The 21,124-nt window shown below is 47.7% G+C and overlaps 1 protein-coding gene across 1 annotated transcript; it reads right to left on the reverse strand.

Annotated features, from left to right (window-relative positions):
• Window positions 1-2,967: 2,967 nt before the first annotated feature.
• On the reverse strand, window positions 2,968-15,627 carry LOC117794542 (zinc finger protein 470-like). The gene is given in 9 exon segments (XM_071605136.1): window positions 2,968-3,227; window positions 3,230-3,324; window positions 3,326-4,865; window positions 7,015-7,110; window positions 7,258-7,384; window positions 9,446-9,506; window positions 9,607-9,731; window positions 13,478-13,567; window positions 15,347-15,627. Coding segments are annotated over 8 exon segments (2,256 nt in total). The 5' UTR covers window positions 13,487-13,567; window positions 15,347-15,627; the 3' UTR covers window positions 2,968-3,024.
• Window positions 15,628-21,124: the final 5,497 nt, after the last annotated feature.

A 21,124-nucleotide genomic window follows, 5' to 3' on the forward strand; every position in this document is an offset into this window, starting at 1 on the left:
TACTCAGCTGAAAAGATGCGGACGGAGGCAAGGGACACTGCACGGAGAAACGTGCCTTCAGCGCCGCATCGTGTTTCCGACGCCGAGTTCGTACTGTACCGCGCAAGGTCCTCTCGGTGTCGTTTTCACGTAGCTCTCTTTCATGTCTATATGTGCATTTACATCTATTTTCCTAACAGCTGCATAGATTCTACTGAATGAATACACCGTGAAATTTCATGATGGGCACTCAGGCGTTGTTTCTAATAGTTCACCATTGATTTTTTTGGCCACTGTATGTTTTTCTCTGCTTGTACACTTTTGTTTCTGAGAAATACGGATTCGCGTAGTATGTACGCATAACGAACAGTGGACTTCCTACTTCCCATGCACTCACCTATACCGGAATTATCATTCTTCTATTATTTAAAATTGAAGCACATACATTACTTGAGTTAGCTTCTCATGGTCCTAAGTTGCAGATGTTGCCATTACCAATTTGTACCGGTGCTTTGAGTCAGGGAATGGCCCTTTGTTACATATATGGCAAACATTAGTTCTCTCACCTCATAAATTTTGTACAGCCTAATGTCAGCTTCTGGGTTATGTGTAATGCTCAAGGTCTGACTCAAACCAAGGGTATAGAAATATTATTCTACCTCTTTCTTGTGCTTTAACATATTACACTCAAAACCTTAATCTTTTAGGTTTCCATTACTGTACAAAGTACAGGTCAAGTTTTTCCAGTGAGCTAGGGTACCAATACCATTTAATCAATCCATCTCCTCTACACTGCAGTGAACAATCATTTTTCATATCCACAGGAAATCTGAAGGCTATATATGCTCTGCATGAGGCTGCTCATCCTGTGGCCTGTACCCTGGATCACATGTGAAGAGGAGCTTGAGCCAGGAGCAGTGGCACACACCTGTCACCCCAGCAGCTCAGGAGATTGGCAGGAGGATCCCAAGTACAAGGGCCAGCCTCAGCAGCTCAGGGAGGCACTAAGCAACTGTGAGGCCCTGTCTCAAAACATTAAAAAGGGGCTGGGGATGTGGCTCAGTGGTAGAGCATCCCTGGGTTCAGTCCCAAGCACTAAATAAAGACAGAAAAGAAAAAAAAAAAAAAAAAAAAGGAGGAGGAAGGGAGAGCGCTGGAAATCTCCATTTCTCTAGCAGCCAGGTGCTCTGGTTAAGAGCTTCCTTCACAGGGACCTCTATACTGTCAGAGGCAGCATCCAAGAGAAGACCCAAGAGCTTTGGGGCTCCAGAAAATATACCCCTCCAGGGATAGGTTAACTGCTAGAGCGCACAGGACTTCACTTGGGAGTGACAAGATTCTAAAATTGTGGTGACAGCGACACAACTCTTAATACACTGAGCCACGCATTGTTAGTTCCAGTGACGCCTGGAGGTTCCTCTTTACTTCTGCTGATGGCAGCACGGGGGTCTTATCCAAAATTGCATGGCCTGTGAATAATTTCTCAACAGGGCTGCTACCAAGAGGAAATTCCCCCACAGCCTCTCCATCACGGTGTCCCAGATCTCCCTTCAACACCTCTCACTCCACAGCCCCTGTGTCTGAGGAGCAGGCACCCACACCCAGCACTCCCTAGCACCTTCCTTAGATGGTGGCTCTCTGTGGCACCTGTGTTTGTCAAATAGTATTTAAGCTTTTGTTCTCTCCCACCAGTCTGTGAGGTACAGTTTTTGTCTATCTCCTACTCCAGCCCATCTCCACTACCTAAAACTGTGCCTGGCACATTAGTAAGTGCTCAGTTAACATCAACTGAATGATCACTAATTTCTAACCCAAACTACATTTCTCTCTATAACCACAAATCTAGGCAGATTTGTTGGACTCAAGAATGTCACCTTAAAAAATATTGGGATTTATATTGTAATACCAATAAATCTGCATATTTAACTGGAGGAGAAATAGCTTTACCCAACTGAGTATTTCTATATAGAAGCATGACTAGCCTTCCAACTTTTTCTTTTTTTGGAGAGTTTTCTTTTTCTGGAGAGTGAGCCCAGAGGAGCTTTACCATTGAGCTACATCCCCACCCTTTTGAGGATCTCAAACTTGAGATCCTCCTGCCTCAGTGTCCCAAGCCACTGGGATTATTATACTTGTGCACCACTGCTCCTGGTAACTTTTTACTATCTTAAAAATTCAACATCTATATTCAGAATTAATTGCAGTATTTCTGTTTGGGTATGTCTTGTCAATCTCAGGAACAAGATAGGAAATTTTAATGCAGGTTTTTTTTTTTTTTTCCCCTGGAGGGGGAATTTGGTGTTGTTTTGGTACTGGGGACTGAACCCAGGGGTGCTTAGCCACTGAGCCACATCCCCAGCCCTTTTTAGTTTTTGAGACAGGGTCTTGCTAAGTTTCTTGGGGCCTCACTAAGTTGCTGAGGTTGGCCTAAAACTTGCAATCCTCCTTCCTCAGCATCCTAATCCACTGGGATTAAAGGCATACACCTTGGTATTATTATAGTATTTCAATGTTCTACAGCCATTAAAATACTCCAGAACTTGTCTGTGCTACTGTGTGTGTGTGTATGTGTTTTCTTTCATGGCTACTAACCTATCGAAGCTTCCTTCTCGGTTTTACTACCACTACCCACTGGCTAGTCCAGTGTGCTTCCAGAAGCTTCTGTTCTAACTGGCTTATTCTCTAAGTCACAGTGAAGAAAGAACACCTGGGCTATTGCCTGCACATACATGTTTACAGGAGAGGGGAGCCACCCTGTTACCTTATGCGTGGGAACCTTTCATTCTGAGAGTACTCATGACTCAGGGAGAGTGGAGGTTCCAGTCTGCTCTAAAGCTGCAGGTTTCTTACCTTGACCTATGGTTCTCTTTTTTGAAAATAGTTGTAAGAAAACTTTTACCTAAATGACTAGCATTTATGTAGTGCCAACTGTATGTCAGGACTGTGTGCAAACCCTTAAAAAGATGACCTCCTCTGTTTTTTAAAGTGTTTTAAATGGAAAAGAAACAGGAACATGTATTTTTATTTTAAAAGATTGAGCTGGAATCATGCCACACTGTAGAAGTCCAAATGAAATTGGGTAGCGGACTGGAAACGGAAGCCTAGAGGCACTTGGAGGACGGCTCCCGGGGACCTGGTGGCCCGGCGCGGGGAGCGGGGAAGGGCTGGGGAGGCGGCTGCGGAGCGCGCACACTGAAGGTGGGCAGGATGCGCACTCTGCCTGAAGGCCTTCCCGCAGGCTACGCACAGTAGGGCCTTTCCCCAGTGTGGGTCCTCTGATGCCGAGTCAGAGGGGCCACCTGGCTGAAGGCCTTGCTGCGGTCCTTACAGTCATGCGGCCTCTCTCGCATGGACTCTCTGATGCAGAGCCAGGGACTTACGATGGCTAAAGGCTTTCCCACAAACGCCACACTCGAAAGGCTGCTCGCCGGTGTGACGGCATCCATGACAGACCAGGGATGCCCTCTGTCCGAAGGCCTTCCCACACTCAGGACACTCGTGGGGCCTTCTGCCAGTGTGCACCCGCTGGTGCTGCACGAGGTGTGCCATCTGGCTGAAGGCCTTGCCGCAGGCCCGGCATGCGTACGGCCTCTCCCCGGTGTGCACCTTCCGATGCTGCGCCAGGTGTGAGTTCTGGCTGAAGGCCTTGCTGCAGTCCTGGCACGCGAACGGCTTCTCGCCCGTGTGCACCCTCCGGTGGTGGGCAAGGTGGGTGCTCTGCCGGAAGGCCTTCCCGCAGTCCTGGCACGCATAGGGCTTCTCGCCCGTGTGGACTCGCCGGTGCAGCGTGAGCGAGCCGCGGTGGCTGAAGGCCTTCCCGCAGGCGGCGCACCGGTAAGGCTTCTCCCCCGTGTGGACCCGCTGGTGCACGGTCAGGGACGAGCTGTGGCTGAAGGCCCTCCCACACTGGCCGCACCTGTAGGGCCTCTCCCCGGTGTGGACCCTCCCGTGCTGGAGGAGGCCTGCATGGTCCGTGAAGGCCTTCCCGCAGTCCGCGCAGTGGAAGGGCTTCTCCCCATTGTGGTAGTACCGCTGGTGCCGCACCAGGGAGGCCTTCTGCCTGAAGGTCTTCCCGCAGTCCGCGCACCCGAAGGGCCTCTTCCCAGAGTGGACCCTGCGGTGGTGGGCCAGCGAGGAGCGGTCGCCGAAGGCCTTCCCGCACTGCACACACTGGAAGGGCCTCTCCCCCGTGTGCACCCTCCGGTGCTGCGCCAGGTGTGCGGGCTGGCCGAAGGCCTTGGCGCACTGCGGGCAGCGGAAGGGCCTCTCCCCGGTGTGGACCCGCCGGTGCTGCGCCAGGTGAGCGTTCTGGCTGAAGGCCTTCCCACACTGGGCACACTCGAAGGGCCTCTCTCCCGTGTGGACTCGCCGGTGCTGGGCAAGGTGGGCGTTCTGGCTGAAGGCCTTCCCACACTCGGCACACTCATAGGGTCTCTCCCCAGTGTGGATTCTCTGATGAAGAGTAAGGGTCGAAACTTTGCTGAACATTTTCTCACAGTCGTTACATTTCAAAAGTTTCTTTTCTCCGTAGACTTGCTTGGGTTTTTTGGGAACTGAATGTGTTTTCTTATCTGTATCAAAATCGCACCTTCTCTGCCCCCTGGGAACAATCTGTGTTATGTAAGACACTGTATTCTGATGACAATGGGTTCTGGATTTGGTAGAACGGTCTCTTTTCTCAACATGGGTATCCACATGAGTGACTGTCTCCTGACCTACCAGCTCCCTGTCCAGCAAGGGTCCACACTTCCAGTCTTCCCCAGAATGTGCACAACACTCAGGGTCACGGCTTGTCAGTCTTTCCATTACTGCAGCCTGGGATAATTTTTCCTCGTGCATGTCCCGATGTGGAGATGATTCCTTGGTCACCCCCACACACTCCAGGTCTGAAAGGTAGTAAGAAAACAAATATGTCCTTTATGCAGTGCTAGAAGAATGGAAACCTTCAAAATGAAAGTATGTGAATCAACCATGATGCCCACAGGAAGCACCTGCATCTGTTGTTTGCGACGCCAGCTGAGATGACACAGCCACCCCAGCACTCCGGGACAGACCCTGGGTGGCCGGGGTACTTACTGCGGCACCTTCTAGTCAAGATTTCACACCAACACTCACAATGGGAATTTGTCTGTGGTTTCCTTTTTCTGGTGCTTTTGGTAGATTTCAGCATCAAACATTATGCTGTCTTCATCAATCATTTTTCAAGCTCTTCTTTTTATTTTCTAAACTGAATGTTTCAGATGATGGTTATATTTTCCCTAAGGGTCTCTTAGATAGACTCACAAAACTGTTTCAGGCTGCGACCTCTTTTCTTGGGAGAGGCATCCACAGGCGATTTCCTGCAATTTGCTGGCAGAAATGGTCTGTTCAGATGCTCTCTCTCATGGTGTCAGCTGTGCCACTTTAGATTCTCCTTCATCCAGGTTTTCAAATTAATTAGAGGGTTGAGGAAAGCAGATGCATATGATTGTGTTTTTCCTTATATATTTTTGGGTTTTTATGTTTTCAATCATTTGTCCTGACGATTTTTATATTTTACTGGTTTTCTAAAGAGGCACATATTTGATTTATTTGCATCAGATCTGTTTTATAATCATTTATTCCCACTTTTATCTTTAGAAGCAGAAGTCACTATATGTGAGTTATTTTGGTTTTCATTAGATTCACTTTGTTCTTTTTCTACTACCTTGATCTTATTTAATTACTTATCAATTAATGTGCATAGTTATGGCCACATGTGACTTACTAACAATCCTCTTCTTGAAACTCTGAGAACTGAAAGCAGGAAGAGGTCACACAACAGGCCACAGAATAAACTTTGACCCTCTCACATGAGGCTCATTCCCCTCCAATATTCTTTTATTTTTGTTTGTTTGTTTTTGTTCCAGGGATTGAACCCTGGGGCACTTAACCACTGAGCCACATCCCCAGCCCTTTATGATTTTTATTTTGAGTCAGGGTCTCACTAAGTTACTTAGGGCCTTGCTAAGTTGCTGAGGCTAATTTTGAATTGCAATCCTCCTGCATCAGCCTCCCAAGTTGCTGGTTATGGGCAAACACCACTTCATTCATATATATATATATATATATTAGTTGTTGATATACCTTTATTTGCTTTATTTATACGCGGTGCTGAGAACTGAACCCAGTGCCTCACACATGCCAGGCAAGTGTACTACCACTGAGCCCCATGTCTTTGTGTCTTTTATCTAAGTTTCTAAACCAGAAAAACCGCTCTAACACAAAGTGAGGAAATAAAAAGTTTTCTGAAGAAAACAGCCCCAAATGCCAGTCAGTACAAGGGGAAAGGATGGGACACATGGGAAGAGTTAACACTCGTGAACTAATTTCTCCATCTTCCTTAGGAGTACCAAGGGAAATATTCTGAATTTCAGGTGGATAAAGTTTAAAATACAGATAAAAAATATATAGACAAAGAAGTAACAACTTATAGAACTAAAAATATTTCCAATCAAGAGGTAGTGTGGGATGAAGTCAAATAAGAAAAAAAAAAAAAACAAACATAATAAACAAAATAAGAATAATAAAAGAAACATCAAAGAGAAAAATAATTACAGGCCGAAGAAAGACTATAGCTATTATACATGTTAACATAATAAATCATCTTTTAAAGAAAATATTTTAAAAATTAAAAAAAAAACATGAATTTGTCAAAGAATTCAGAAATGTTTAAGGGCAGGGGTGAGTATAACAACATGAGCATGACTAGGAAAGCATCAATAAACATAAGTCCAGAAAGAGACCCTGGCGCATACAGAGCATCAGTGGGGAAGAGAAGAGCTCTTAAAACATGGGATCAGAGGCTGGGGATGTGGCTCAGTTGGTAGGGTGCCTGCCTCGCATGCACAAGGCCCTGGGTTCAATTCCCAGCACCACACACACACACACACACACACACACACACACAAAAGTGGCACTAGAAGTGTCAACTTGAGAGGGAGTGAGGGGATTTTCCAACACACACCGGCGAAGACACTCGAGGACAGACTCAGCCTCTCACCACCCAGCACTCACCTGGGCACAGGCCCCTGACTACTTCTCCTGGCATCGTCCAGGGCTCCTTCTCCTGCTCCAGTAAGTGGACCACATCTGGTTTAGAAATGCAGAGACCTGCATATGAGACATGAAATCGGCCACGCTGTGGAGAGTCGAGAGTACGACCCTGGACCAACGGTCCTGAAGACGAGGGACAGTGAGGGAAAGGCGACAGAGGCAGGCCCGGCTGCTGGGCAGGGAGCGGGAGAGCACGGTACTCACCCACGGAGACCAGGCTCCGGTAGGTCTCCAGCATCACCTTCCTGTACAGGCTCCTCTGAGCAGGGCTCAGCCACTCCCACTCCTCCTGGGAGAAGTCTATGGCCACGTCTGTGAAAGTCACTAAGCTCTAAAATGACACAAACACGGTCCTGCTCAGTCAGTGCTCACCACACCAGGCGTTCTCTGGGAAACGGGCGTCCTGTTCCCACGGGGGGTAAGTCACTGTACCCAGGTTCTAAATGACCCCGTCAGGAAGTTACTGGACGATTCTTCCGCCTACTCATATTGTATCTGCTGGGGAAGGATGAGCAGCGACAGCAAGACAGCCCCGAGGCCAAGCCACCCAGGTCCAGGATGGAGCGACAGCAAGACAGCCCCGAGGCCAAGCCACCCAGGTCCAGGATGGAGAGACAGCAAGACAACCCCAAGTCCAGGCCACCCAGGTCCAGGATGGAGCGACAGCAAGACAACCCTGAGTCCAGGCCACCCAGGTCCAGGATGGAGCGACAGCAAGACAGCCCCGAGGCCAAGCCACCCAGGTCCAGGATGGAGAGACAGCAAGACAGCCCCGAGTCCAGGCCACCCGGGTCCAGGATGGAGAGACAGCAAGACAGCCCCGAGGCCAGGCCACCCGGGTCCAGGATGGAGCGACAGCAAGACAGCCCCGAGTCCTGTCGAGGAAGCCTCGCCTATTAGTTGTGTTTCTGACCACTGAAGCACTTCTCAGGGCTCAGGAGAACAGTTGACTGTGTTTCCACTTAGACCCCTTCCACCGCACATCCTCATTCCTCAGGTTCCAAAGTCCCTCTGGTAGAGGATCTGTCTGAACAGTTCTTTTAGAATTCTAACAATAGATTCTCTTAGATTTCCTTCATATGAGAAAGCATTCCACGCTCAGTCCTGGAGGCTACTCTCAGGACCTGAGATTCTGGGTTGACAGTCTTCTGAGAACCTGTAAAACACCTGCACCCTGCCACGCGGCTTCCATGCTTCTGAGAAGTCAGAGTCACTCCGATCACTTCTGACCTGCATGTTACGCACTGTGCTTCTCTAGCTGTTTTCTGAGATTTCTTTTTGTCTTTAGTTTTCAGCAGTTTTTTCTGAAGCTCCCAGGCAGGGATTTCTTTGAGTTTACCATGTTGGGGTTTGTTGACTTCAATGGTCCACAGGTTTATAAGTTTCACCAAAGTGAGACATTTTCAGCCACTGTTTCTTCAAATATTTGTACCTCCACTCCACTTGCTTCATCCTTTTGGGATCCTAATGGTACCTGTCAGACTTCTGGTACCATCCCACAGGGCTCTGAGGCTCCATGCCCCTTCTTCCTCTGTTGTTCACATTAGACAATTCCTGTTCATCTTCAAGGTCACCAACTCTCTTCTCTGTCACTTCCATCCTCCCTTTAAGCCCACCCAGTAAGTCTAATTTTGATTAGTATATTTTTCATTTCTTATTTACATTTTCCATTTCTCTCCTGAGATGTTTCATCTTTCCATTTTATAATAGGTGCTTTAAAGTATTTATCAGATCACACTGATGTATCTGCTGTCTCTTCCTTTTTGAATTAAGATGGGATTACCCCTGTCTTTTGGTAAGCTGAATAATTTTAGATGGGAGGCTAGACATTTTGGATATTATGTTTTTTTGTTTTTTTATAACTTTATTTATTTATTTATTTATCCATTCATTCATTTACTTATTTGTGGTGCAAACCCAGAACCTCATAGGTGCAAGGCAAGGGCTCTGGAACTGAGCCACAGCCCCAGCCTTTGGATATGATGTTATGAGACTTTTTTTTTTTTTTTTTTTTAAGTACTGTGAAGAATGTTGACATTTTGTTTTGGCTACAAGTTCCAACCAACCTTCTCTAGGTTTGTGTTTCAACATAAGTTCAACTTACACATACATGTACAAGTGTCATGTGCACAAAGAACTTAGTTCTTCAACAATAATCAAATGATGCCTTCTTTAGGTAATGTTCATAGTATTTACCATATACCAAGTACTTTTATAAGCACTTAAAACATATTAGCTCGTTAATCCTCACAACAACCCTATAATCAGATACAATTACTATTTCCATTTTTGCAGGGACAAGTGCATGGAGGACTGCATACATGGCATATTAAGGTGTCTGAGTGGCAGGCCACTCCCCTCCTGCTAGGTGCCTGAGCAGCAAACTGCTTACCTTGTGAGGCCCTGTGTTGCAGTCCCTGTGCTTGCTCCATGGCCCACTCCTCAATTGGTCACTGCAAAGACAGTTAGCAGAAATTGCATGGGTGGCTGCCTGTAATCTGCCTAGCTACTTCCCGAATATATGTGCATGGTAACTGTGCAATAAAATCAGACCTGCTTCCTGCTTGGTCTCTGGAGGTCTTGATTAGCAACTTTGCAACCACACTCTCCTCTACCCTGTTCTGTGGAACTTCTCGCTGGACAAGAGAGAGCCCACGCACATTGTATACTTGAGAAGACTGAAATTAAACAACTGAAATTAATGCGACATACTTAGCATTTAGTGCAGTTAGAATTCATACCCAGGCAGTCTGGTTCCAGAGTCCACATTACAAACCTTTATGCCACTCTTAAAATGTTTTTCCCTGGGTCGGTTGATAGGGTGCTTGCCTTGCATGCACAAGGCCCTGGGTTCAATCCCCAGCACCACAAAAAAAAATTTTATTTTTCCCTGATAATGAACAACAATGTTGTTTAAAATATTTAGCTGGGCACAGTGGCACACCCCTATAATCCCTGTGATTCAGGAGGCTGAGGCAGGAGTATCACAAATTTGAGGCCAGCCTCAAAAATTTAGCAAGACTCTGACTCAAATGGCTGGAATATGGCTCACTGGTAAGAGTGTCCCTGGGTTCAATCCCTAGTACTGCTAAATAAATAAATAAAGGAAGGAAGAAAGGAATTAAAGAAAGAAATATGGATGTATTTAAATGCTCCAAGGAACAAGTCCCAATGGCAGTGTACCTTTTGGGGCATTGTACCTAAGAAAAACTGTCATGCTATTACCAGGAGTCACTCATTATGTCTTTGGTATAAAATAAAAACAATGGAGGGCTGAGGATATAGCTCAGTTGGTAGAGTGCTTGCCTTCCATGCACAAGGTCCTGAATTCAATCCTCAGCACCACCCCCCCCACACACAAATACATAAATAAAATAAAATAAAAATAATTGAACGATTCCAAATTATTTTTATTTGATTGATTTTCTAAGTTTATAAATTTGATGATTTCTTATAATAATCAATTTGCTTAAAATTAAACCAGAGAAACCAAAAGGAAAAGACAGTGAGAAAGATCAAGATGCAAGAACACTTTTGACCAAAAATCTCCCTTACAAAGTCACTCAGATTGAATCAAAAGAAGTGTTTGAAGAGGCCATGAGGATAGGATCAGTCAGCAAGGATGGGGAAAGGAGAGGGACTGCTCACATGGAATTTAACAGAAGGTGATGCAGAAAAAAACCTTGAAAGCCAAGCAGGGGACAGCGATGGACAGGCAATTTGCTTCCCTCTACTAAACTGGAAGAGAAAGATCAAAATTAAGACTACAGAGATGGAAAGAACACCACCTGGAGTGGTGATCAAAACTCTGGTTTTAAGCAACCTCTTTTACTCTGCAACAGAAGAAACTCTTCAGGAAGTGTTTGAGAAGGCAACTTTTATCAAAGTACCCGAGAACCAAAACGGCAAATCTAAAGTGTATGCATTTGTAGAGTTTGCTTCATTTGAAGATGCAACAGAAGCTTTAAATTCTTGTAATAAAAGGGAAATTGAGGGTACTGTAATCAGGCTGGAGTTGCAAGGACCAGAGAATGGCCTAATGCAGGAAGCCAGACATTGAAAATGCTGTCAAAGGTTGGCCTGAGGATACCACCCAAGAAGCCTTAAAGGAATCATTTGACTGCTCTATTCCTGCAAGGATAGTCAATGACCAGGAAACTGGGTCCTCCAAAGAGTTTGGTTTTGTAGACTTCAACAGTGAAGAGGATGCCAAAGCCGCCAACGAGGCTGTGGAAGATGGGAAATTGATGGACACAAAGTTACCTTGGACTGGGCCATGCCTAGAGGGAAAGGTGGCCTTGGGGGTCATGGTAGAAGCAGAAGAGGCTTCTGAGGCAGGGTTGGTGGCCAAGGAGACAGGGGGAGGAGGAGACCACAAGCCACAAGGAAAGAAGACAGAGTTTGAACAGTTTCTTCTGTCCCTCTTCCATTTGAAAGAAAGGACTCTGGGGTTTTTAACTCCGAATGACAGAGCCCTCTGAGGACCTTCTAAGACAGTGCACAGTCCTATGGTCTGCTTGGAAATCCACACAGATGACATTTCAAAAGGAGGTACCCTGTTGGATATGACAGGATGTTCACATGAACTTTTTAAAGAGATGACTGATACAGCTTACCCTTATCTGTAAGTTTTGAATTTATGTTGTTTCATCTCACACACAAAACTGTTTTTTTCCCTACAAATAGTTTTTTGTTTTATTTTTGTATTAGGAGTGTTGAGAGCCACAGCCGAAGGGGCCCCAGCAAACTTCCAGCTGCCCGCTGATGATTGGCTCACAGCGGCCCCAGCAACATCTAGCTGATTGGCTCCTCTGCGGTGATGCTCATTGGGCTGTTTCCCTGCCCTTTCAGACCACGGAGCTGCTCATTGGGGGACTTTTTTGGCTCCGCCCACGTGACCCAGCCAATCGGCCTCAAGAGCAGGAGGATTGTGGGAGGTGGAGAGAAGCTTGAGTGGGAGAGAGAGGCTTGTGGAAAGCCGGTGGTGGCAGTTGAGGCTCTGAGGGTTTTTCCTGAGAGGCTGTTTTGTTTGGCTTGTGTGGTTCTAAAAATAAAGTTAGTTTCTTTTGACAAGTGGCTCCTGATTGTGCCCAGCCAGACTGTGGCAAGGAGGTTGTAAAGGAAAGCAAAATGTTTTATGATTTTTGCTCCAGTGACATTAGAACAAATTGAAAGTCCTAATCTCTGGTGCCAGACTTGTAAAAATAATAATAATCAATTTGCTGATGGAACTATCAGTTTATTCAGAATATAAATTAAGTTTAATTTATATTAAACTTAAGTTTAAGCTTCTACTGGTCATAAAAATGTTAATAATAAAAATAATATGAAAGTAAAGTAAGTTTAAGAACTCTAATCTACAAACAATAAAAAACTAGAAATTTAGTCAAAGAAAACAATCAGAAATGAGAGCAAAAATTCAACCACAAGAGTAATCACTGTAACACAATTAAACAGCAAAACGCTGACCATAATTTACCAATGGAACAACAACTGGCTGATTATAGATTGTGGTGTTTACCCTAGAGAGAAAGGAGGATGTAGAGTTTTCCCTGGCATTTTAAGATGACCCAGGCTGCACAGTCAGGTGGGAGGGGAACCTGCATCCCACCTGTGACTGTAGATCTCCTCTGCTGCCTTCAAGATGAGACTCAGGAACCCTTCCTCTGCCACATCCTCCCAACCCTTCCCTTCTGGGCATGAGCAGGACCGCAAGTCACATCCCACACAAGGATCCCTCTGCAGAGGTAAGAGCTAGAGTGAGAAGAGCCCTCTTGACAGAGGGTGTGGTCCTCACCAGTCCAGGAAGGGGCCCCTTTCCTCCCATTCTCCCTGGAAGCACCGTGGGGGTATCAGCGGCCCTCCCACCACTCCACAACATTATCACATCATATGTGTCTGCTGCCTTTCCATTTCTCTAAGAAACTACAAGTTCTTGGGGAGCCACAACAGAGACTTAGGAGCCCAGCACAGTGGCTCTTAAAAATTTCCTTAGGACTGTTCTTTTGCTTCGTCGGATGCCTAAAGAAAGACTAAGTACAAAGAAAGGGCTTACACTTGGTCATTTCTTGAATGGAAAACATAAACACCAAGGAGGAAGAAGAGGAAGAACCTCTGAGAGTCCACTGGACCCTTTGAGTCTACCCCTGAAGTCTCAGCATTCACCAGAAATGCAAGAAATGGGAAACAGGCCCCAAGGTGAAACTGTTTTTTGTTTGTTTGTTTTTGATAGGGCCTCACTAAGTTGCTCAAGCTGCTCTTGAACTTGCATTCCTCCTGCCTCAGCCTCCTAGTTGCTGGGATTATAGGTGTGCACCACCATGCCTGCCTGGAACTCTTAAATAGACAAGTTTCAGAAAAAAACAAACTGAACAAAATCAGGAAAAGTGAGACTTTAGTGGGGAGAAAGGAAACATTAACTCACCGGGCACATGGCTTTAACAAGTTCAGTTCTTGTCACCTCCACTTCTTGCTGGCTCTTTATTTGGAAAAGGGCCTTGCCTCAAGCACAGAGCTGAAAGAGGAGAGAGTTGTGAGAGACCAAGTAGCACTAGGAATCACAGCATAGAAACCTTCCCTTACCTTCAGCCGCATTTGCTTTTGCCCCCATCCCCACTCCATCTCCACAGACCAGATACCCACAGGGGAATTTGTAGCCTACAACTAGGGTTCCCCTCTGCTCTAGGTTTTCAGGTTGAACACAGCCAGTCCCTCTTCGTGCCTCTCTCTCTCAGCCACCTATTCACTAACAGAGATTTATGAGGTATGCTACATATATGAATCATCTCTTTTAATCTCCACAATCATCAAAGTAGAGGATATTGTCACCATTTTACAAAGGAAGTCTCTGGGCAAGTGAGAGCTTTTATGTAGTTACACAGCTCATAATTAGTAAGAATCAGTCAACAACCTAAGTCTTCCTGACTCTACCACACAAATTAATTGCTTGACACCAGAAAATATGCCCTCTTGCAAGAAACCAGGATTTGTCCAGATTCTACATGATGAATCCCTTGGAGAATGCCACTGTTCCCAGAGAGAGGCCTTACCTTTGATGTGACAAAACATCCTTGAGTGCAGAAAACTGTTCCAACAAAACTGTCATGAGACCTAAGTTCTCGTTTTGCTTTTGAGGCAAACTGCAGCTTTGATGAAGTTCCTCGATAACCTTAGCCATTCTTTTAATCAGGAAGAGGACAGTATCTAAATGAATTCTGGCTTCTTTCCCCAAAATTTAATTGCCTTCTAAAAGGATATTATAATGATGATAATAAGAATGAACTCTTACTTAGAACCATAAAGTTTAATAAATCTCCAAACTCACTTAGTGGAAGTTTGAAGATCTGAACTCTTAAAAATTATTTCCAGTCTCAATTGTTTCTGCAGTTGTCAAAAGTGGCTGGGAATACCTACTGCAGACAGTTACTGAGGGACAGTACAGAAGGGGCTCTGGAGGGCTGGGAGTGGAGCTCAGTGGAGGAGCCTGTGCTAGCATATGCAAGGCCCTGGGTTCAAACCCCAGCACCCCAGAGGAAAGAAAAAAAATCCTAGAAGGGGCTCTGGAGTCAGCCTGTCCTGGATCTGAATCCTGGTTCTTCAACTTATTAGTGATTACTTATCTTCTCATCCTCATCTGTAAGGACAGGTGGTCCCCACTTTATAAAGTCGTGCCTTTGCTGTTAACACTCCCAGAGGTCTTCAACAAGGTCTGGCACAGAGGCACTCATCAAAGGTGAGCCATTCTAACCCCGCGGCGGAAAGCAAGCAAAGAACAAGGGCTAGGTGGCTAGGGGCAGCAATTTGTCCCCCTCTTTAATGACCTGGAGACAGTGACAGAGGAAGTCTGAAGGATGGGAAGAGTCTCTGGCACTGACTCGAACGTGACTACGCCATGGACGAGACGGAATCGCTCCGCATTTCGAGGTGAAGTGCGAACCCTGCGTCCCTCCGCAGACCAATTCCCTGGTGGACGGGACAAGGACCCCGGAAGGAAAATCCTAAGGGCTGACAGGGTGGCGCTAGAGGACCCGGAGGACGCCGGTAACGGGGAGCATTCTCGTGTTGGCGCCCTGGGCCCACGACCTGAACTGGGGGGCACACCTGGTGAGGTGACGCTGCGAGTCACGCTCCCCTTCTGAACTCGCTCCACGCTCTGGACCAAGGTGACCCACCAACCCCGCGGACTCCGGCATCCACCAGCCCTGGAGGCCAGCGACAGCCTCCTCCAGTACTCGGACCCCAAAGGACAGCACCCAGGCCTCCATTTCCACTCTTTCGGGCGCACCCAACCCACCGTCTCTCAGCTCCGGCGAGTTCCCAGGGTCTCCGCGGCGTGGGGGCGCGTCCTGCGCCGCCCCTCCGTCAGGCGGGCGAGCCCGAAAGGCCGGAAAGGCAGCGGCCGCAACCCCTCGCGACGCCTTCCAGGGCCTCAGGCTCCGGCCCACAGGGACTACGCAGGGCACCCGGGGCGACCCCTCCCGGAGCCCCGCCGACAGCTCCCACCTCCCGCTCGGCCCCTCCCCACGGCCCGGACCGGCCACCGCGCCAGACTCGCTCAGCCCCCGGACCGGAGACTTCCAGTCGCGGCCGGAAGTGCGTGTGTCCTGCCGCTTGGAGCCCTGGGAAGTGTGGTCTCGGAGGAGGCGGCCGGAAGTGGGGAAGCCGGGCGCCTGTGTGCTGCGCGCCGGGTGGGCCGGATGGAGGGGCTGCGCTTCTCGGGCCGGGGCCAGGACACAGGCGCTCGCGGGGTCTCCGCCCGACCGGCGGGGGGCTCTCCTCCCGACGGGCGGGGAGCTGGACGCCTGGGCTGCGCGCCTGACTTCCGGGCGCCCGCCAGCACTGAGATTTCCTGGTGGGCGTTTGATTTCCTGCCCACCAGCCCTGTGCTCGGACGGGGTCCGCGGGCGGAGGACGACCCGGCACTGCCCGGCCTCCCAGCGAGCGCCCCGAGGCACGGGCTGCCTTCCCCGGCCGGGCCCGCTGCGCAGCCCGCTTGTCGCTAGCGCGGCGTCAGCAGGCGGAGCGGGACGGGTGTTGAGCGCCCTGCGGCGGAGGCCTGGGAGCCGCACCGCCGGCCGAGACCCCTGCCGGCGTCCCCGACCTCTGCCTGGCCACTGCTCGGCCGAGCTGGCCGAGAGGTCGACCCGAGGACACCGCCCTCAGCCTGACCTGAGGCCGCGGCGAGGGTAGCTCCGGCCCGCAGGACGCGCCGGGCTGCGCGCCCTGGGTTCCCAACCATCGCTGCCGCCCGATGGTCACACCGGTCACACCGCTGGGCCGCCCTCCCCCTGCACTGGGCATTCCTTTCCATCCAGGCAGCAGATGCAGAGGAGAGGGGTTGCCCCTCTGATCCAGAGTTCAGAAAGACCCCAGCTTACATCGGGGCCCCCTCCTCCTGCCCACCTCTCCTCCTGCCCATCTCTTGCAAGGACACCATTTACCATGTTAGGAGCTGCCCTGTAAAGGGTCGCACATGGAAAGGAACCGTCCAACCCAAAGCCAGAGGGAACTGAGGCCCGCCAACAGTTAGGGAGTTTGGAAGCCGATTCTCCTCTAATGAAGCCTTCAGATAACTGGGTCCCTGGCCAACAGCATGACCACAGCTTTGGAAAAGACCCGGGACTCGAGGTTCCCAGCTCAGTTCTGCCTGGATTCCCTAGGGGGAGAACTGGGATGGTCAACAGCTGTCTCTCTGAGCCACTCAGAGGTAATCTCTTTTAGGAACAGTAGATAACACCGTCACAGCTCTTCTTCTATGACTTGGTGGATTAAAATAGAAAGTCAGTTGTCAAACACCATATTGATTAGAATTACAGTAACTGCTATTACAATTGAAGCCCAAATATCAATACCTTACCAATATATAAGTTTTTTCTCATAATAATCCATTGCTGGTGGTCTTAGGTGAGCAACCGCTCTCCTCCAAATTTTGGTTTAGAGACCCGGAGGTCTCCCATCTTTCAGCTTTGTCATTATATAAGATAGATTGTTCTCCCAGTGGGACAGAACATTCCTGTCTTCAGTAACCAGGTCACTTCTATTCCCAGGAAAGAAAGTTTATAGCCACACCTAGAAGCAAGTGTGGGCAGGGAACAGGATATGCCAGGCAGTCACAACCCGGAGCCAACTCCGAACAACAGAAAAGGAAGCACAGACTTGTGATCCTCTAGTCACATCATAGATACCCTTAGCAAAACCCACCTGTGACCTGGGGACCTCCATGCATCTGGTGTCAGGTACCCTCCAGTAAGGACTGCTCCACAAGCCCTCCCCAAGTGTCAAGCCTGCGGCCAGTGACTCCTGAGCACAGGTGAGACCGAGTGCCCTGCCCTGGAGTAGTCGTGTTCTCCTGCTGGGTTGGAACCCAGTGCCTCACACATGCTCAATGGAGGGCAAATACCAGATTTATCATGTGTTAGAGTCTGTAAACAAGTCAAAATAACACCTGGCATTTTGCCAGGGGAATGTTAGAGTTCCTAAACAAGTCTGGATGGTGCCTGGAAAAATGCCAGAGGGAGTGGTTTGAGAAGTAACAAAAACAAGCCATTAAGTGTGGAGATTCCTTATTGGTTGAGTGATGTATCTAGTTTATGCTAATTAGATAAGCTGTGTGGAATGTATAAATACTGCTCCTGTCTTGCAATAAACGGTTCCTACTCCTGCTGTATCAATCTACACAAGTTGTTCGTCACCCCCCGGTTATTTTGCAGCCAGCCGGCCTTTTACAATCATGACCACTCCACCATCTTCTTGCAGTTACCTGCCACCCTGTCATCCAGCTGCTGACTCAAAAGCAGCGTCTCACAGGAAGGGGAGACTCCATGTCCGAGGAGGAGACCGTGCCTCACATGCTGGTGCTCCTCAGCCCCAGGATGGACGGGGAGGCTGCTGGCCTCGCTGCAACTGACATTCAGGGCTGACATAGCCCCTCCAGCCTGGTAAAGCCTTCAAGTCCCTCAGGTCCCTGATATTGTGCAGAGTAATTTATAACTTTAAATACACTTTGAGAAATGATCCTACATTTCTGATGGTATGACTGGTAAAGGATAGTAAATAAGGATAGTAGATATATCTGGATATTAATTTTTTTCTGTATTCCACATTATAGGTCATATTGAATTCTAGTTTTGGGCTACCATCCCAGCAATATTGTTGAGGGACAATTAAGTTTTCAGTCAAAATGGGAGAAGGTAAGAATTAACTAGTAGGTTTCTTAAGGATGGGGAGGGTCAAAGTTTTCTAAGATCCTTGAGTCATTTTTTTTAATACCTTTTAGTTGTAGATGGACATAATACCTTTACTTACTTTTGTGTGGTGCTGAGGATGGAACCCAGGGCCCCACACATGCTAGGTGAGCACTCTGCCACTGAGCTACACCCCAGCCCCTGAAGTCGTTCTTGATAGCCTTATTGCATGACATAATGGAGATGGCACTGGGAATCCATCATCATAGCTCAGCAGCCAAAGGCACCTGCTGACGGGTCTGGTTTTCAGAGGGAAGCCATGGTTGGAAACAGAGACGTTTCCCAGCATAGACATAAAGGTCTGGCTTCAGTTTCTTATGGTCAGAATTTCAAGCAGCCTTGAGCTGTGATTTTTAATTATATGATTTCATTATAAAACAAGTTATCACAACAATTTTGGAAGTAGCATCCCTCACATCACTTTCAGTTTGGGGTAGGTGCCTTTCAGTCCCTAATGCACAATGAACTTATGATCCTGCTATGTAAGAAATATCCTTTCCCACTCATGCATGGTACCACATGCATGAATCCCGGGGACTAAGGAGACAGAGACTGAAGGATCGCAAGTTCAAGACCAGCTGGGCAACTTAGTGAGACCCTCAGTGACTTAGCAAGACCCTGTCTCAAAACACAAAGGCCTGGGGATGCAGCTGGGCACAATGGCATGCACTTGTATTCTAGCTACTCAGGGCTGAGACAGGAGGATCACAAGTTCAGGACCAATTTCTGTCTCTTGATCTACACTCTGCTTCTTTATAGCCTGATAATCATTCTCTATTATCAGCTTCTGTATTATCTAGCTTTCTTTGAGAACAATAGAACCTGAATTTAATGTAAAGTTAGAAATTAAATATTAGAAAAATACAAATGGCTTAAAGATTTAAAGAAGTAAAAAACCAGGGTGTGAGAAGGCAGGGCCCCAGTGACAAATGCAGGGACCTTCAGGTGCTGCCAACGGGTGCCTGAGTCCAAGCCCTTGCAGCCCAGGAGTGACCCTACACAGTAAGAGCTGGCACAGTGGGCGTCCGAGCCAGTGGCCGTGACTCCTGGCTGATGGCAGGCACTCCTGTGGACCGGCAGTTCATGAGGAGTCATGCTGGCCCCGCTCCATCCCTTCTCCAGTGAAACAGTGAGACGTCTGGTTGGCTTGGCCACAGGTGTGTGTGACTGCCGCTCACCAGAACAGGAACACTGAAGAGGAGGAGGCCTCGGAAAAGCCTGCGCGGAGGCTGAGGACCCAAGTTCCAGGCCAGCCTCAACAACTTAGGGAGACCTTGTCTCAAAACCAAAGGGCTGGAAACATCAGAGTTCAGTGCAAAAGCTTCCATGGATTAAATTTCCAGTACCAAAAAGGAAAAAGCTAGGAAAAAAAAATGTGTTGAAGAAAAAACAGACCAGCATGTAACTGAACGTGGTATGTGCACACATACATGCTCACATGTATCTGTGTGCTCGATATCCCTGTTGGCTCTGACTATAAGATCAGTACATATGTGAGGTTCTCCAAATGACATTTCATGTAGTAACTGGGGACAGCTCTTTACAGAAGTGTACATGGAGCTTAAACCCTTCCTACCAACTGTAAACTTCAGTATTATATTAAATATCAACTTAATCAGTATGCCCCCCCAGGACCCAGAAATCCTATTGTCATGATTTTTAAGATTCTGCAATAAACATTACATGTATTCCAATGAGACAAAGTTCCTAGACCTGGAATGACTCTCAAAAGAAGCACACACTTACAATGTGGATAGGTCATGCCACATTGCCGTCTAAAAGGCAGGATACAGATTTACACTGCTAGTGACAAACAGGACCTGTTTTCACATACTGACACCAGGATGGGATGTCATTCAAACTTTAGATTTTAATCCAAGAGTCAAGAAAAATTATTTTCATAATTTTTAATTATTCCCTGTTTAATGAGGGAAGAGCATCACAAAGTTTCTTAATTCACTTGAATGTAGCAGCTGTGACATACATTCTGGTATGTGCCATAAAGATCCCCCGTGACTTTTCATATTTAATGGTATTTTTCCTAAGTGGCATATTTTTTAATGAATTGTGTACATTTTCTGCCATTTGTTTTTTATATGTTTCTGGTGACTTTCACCATGATGGAGTTCTAAATCATTGCACAAGTCAACTATTCTTTTCCTTTACAGCTTCTAGGATGACCTGTGAAGACATCCTCTTTCCTGTATGTCTTCCAGGACTACGCATCCTACTTGTTGAAGGGTCCTCTTTCCTGTATGTCTTCCAGGACTACGCATCCTACATGGTGAAGGGTCCTCTTCCTGTGTCTTCCAGGACTGTGCGTCCTACATGGTGAAGGGTCCTCTTCCTGTGTCTTCCAGGACTGTGCGTCCTACATGGTGAAGGCGTTCTCTTCCTGTGTCTTCCAGGACTGTGCGTCCTACATGGTGAAGGTCCTCTTTCTGTGTCTTCCAGAACTGTGCGTCCTACATGGTGAAGGGTCCTCTTCCTGTGTCTTCCAGGACTGTGCGTCCTACATGGTGAAGGGTCCTCTTCCTGTGTCTTCCAGGACTGTGCGTCCTACATGGTGAAGGCGTTCTCTTCCTGTGTCTTCCAGGACTACATGTCCTACTTGGTGAAGGGTCCTCTTCCTGTGTCTTCCAGGACTGTGTGTCCTACATGGTGAAGGGTCCTCTTCCTGTATGTCTTCCAGGACTGTGTGTCCTACTTGTTGAAGGCGTCCTCTTCGTGTGTCTTCCAGGACTCTGCATCTTACTCGGTGAAGGGTCCTCTTCCTGTGTGTCTTCCAGGACTACATGTCCTACTTGGTGAAGAGTCCTCTTCCTGTG

This window comes from Marmota flaviventris, chromosome 18 (assembly GCF_047511675.1).
Source record: "Marmota flaviventris isolate mMarFla1 chromosome 18, mMarFla1.hap1, whole genome shotgun sequence".
Classification (NCBI taxonomy): Eukaryota; Metazoa; Chordata; class Mammalia; order Rodentia; family Sciuridae; genus Marmota; species Marmota flaviventris.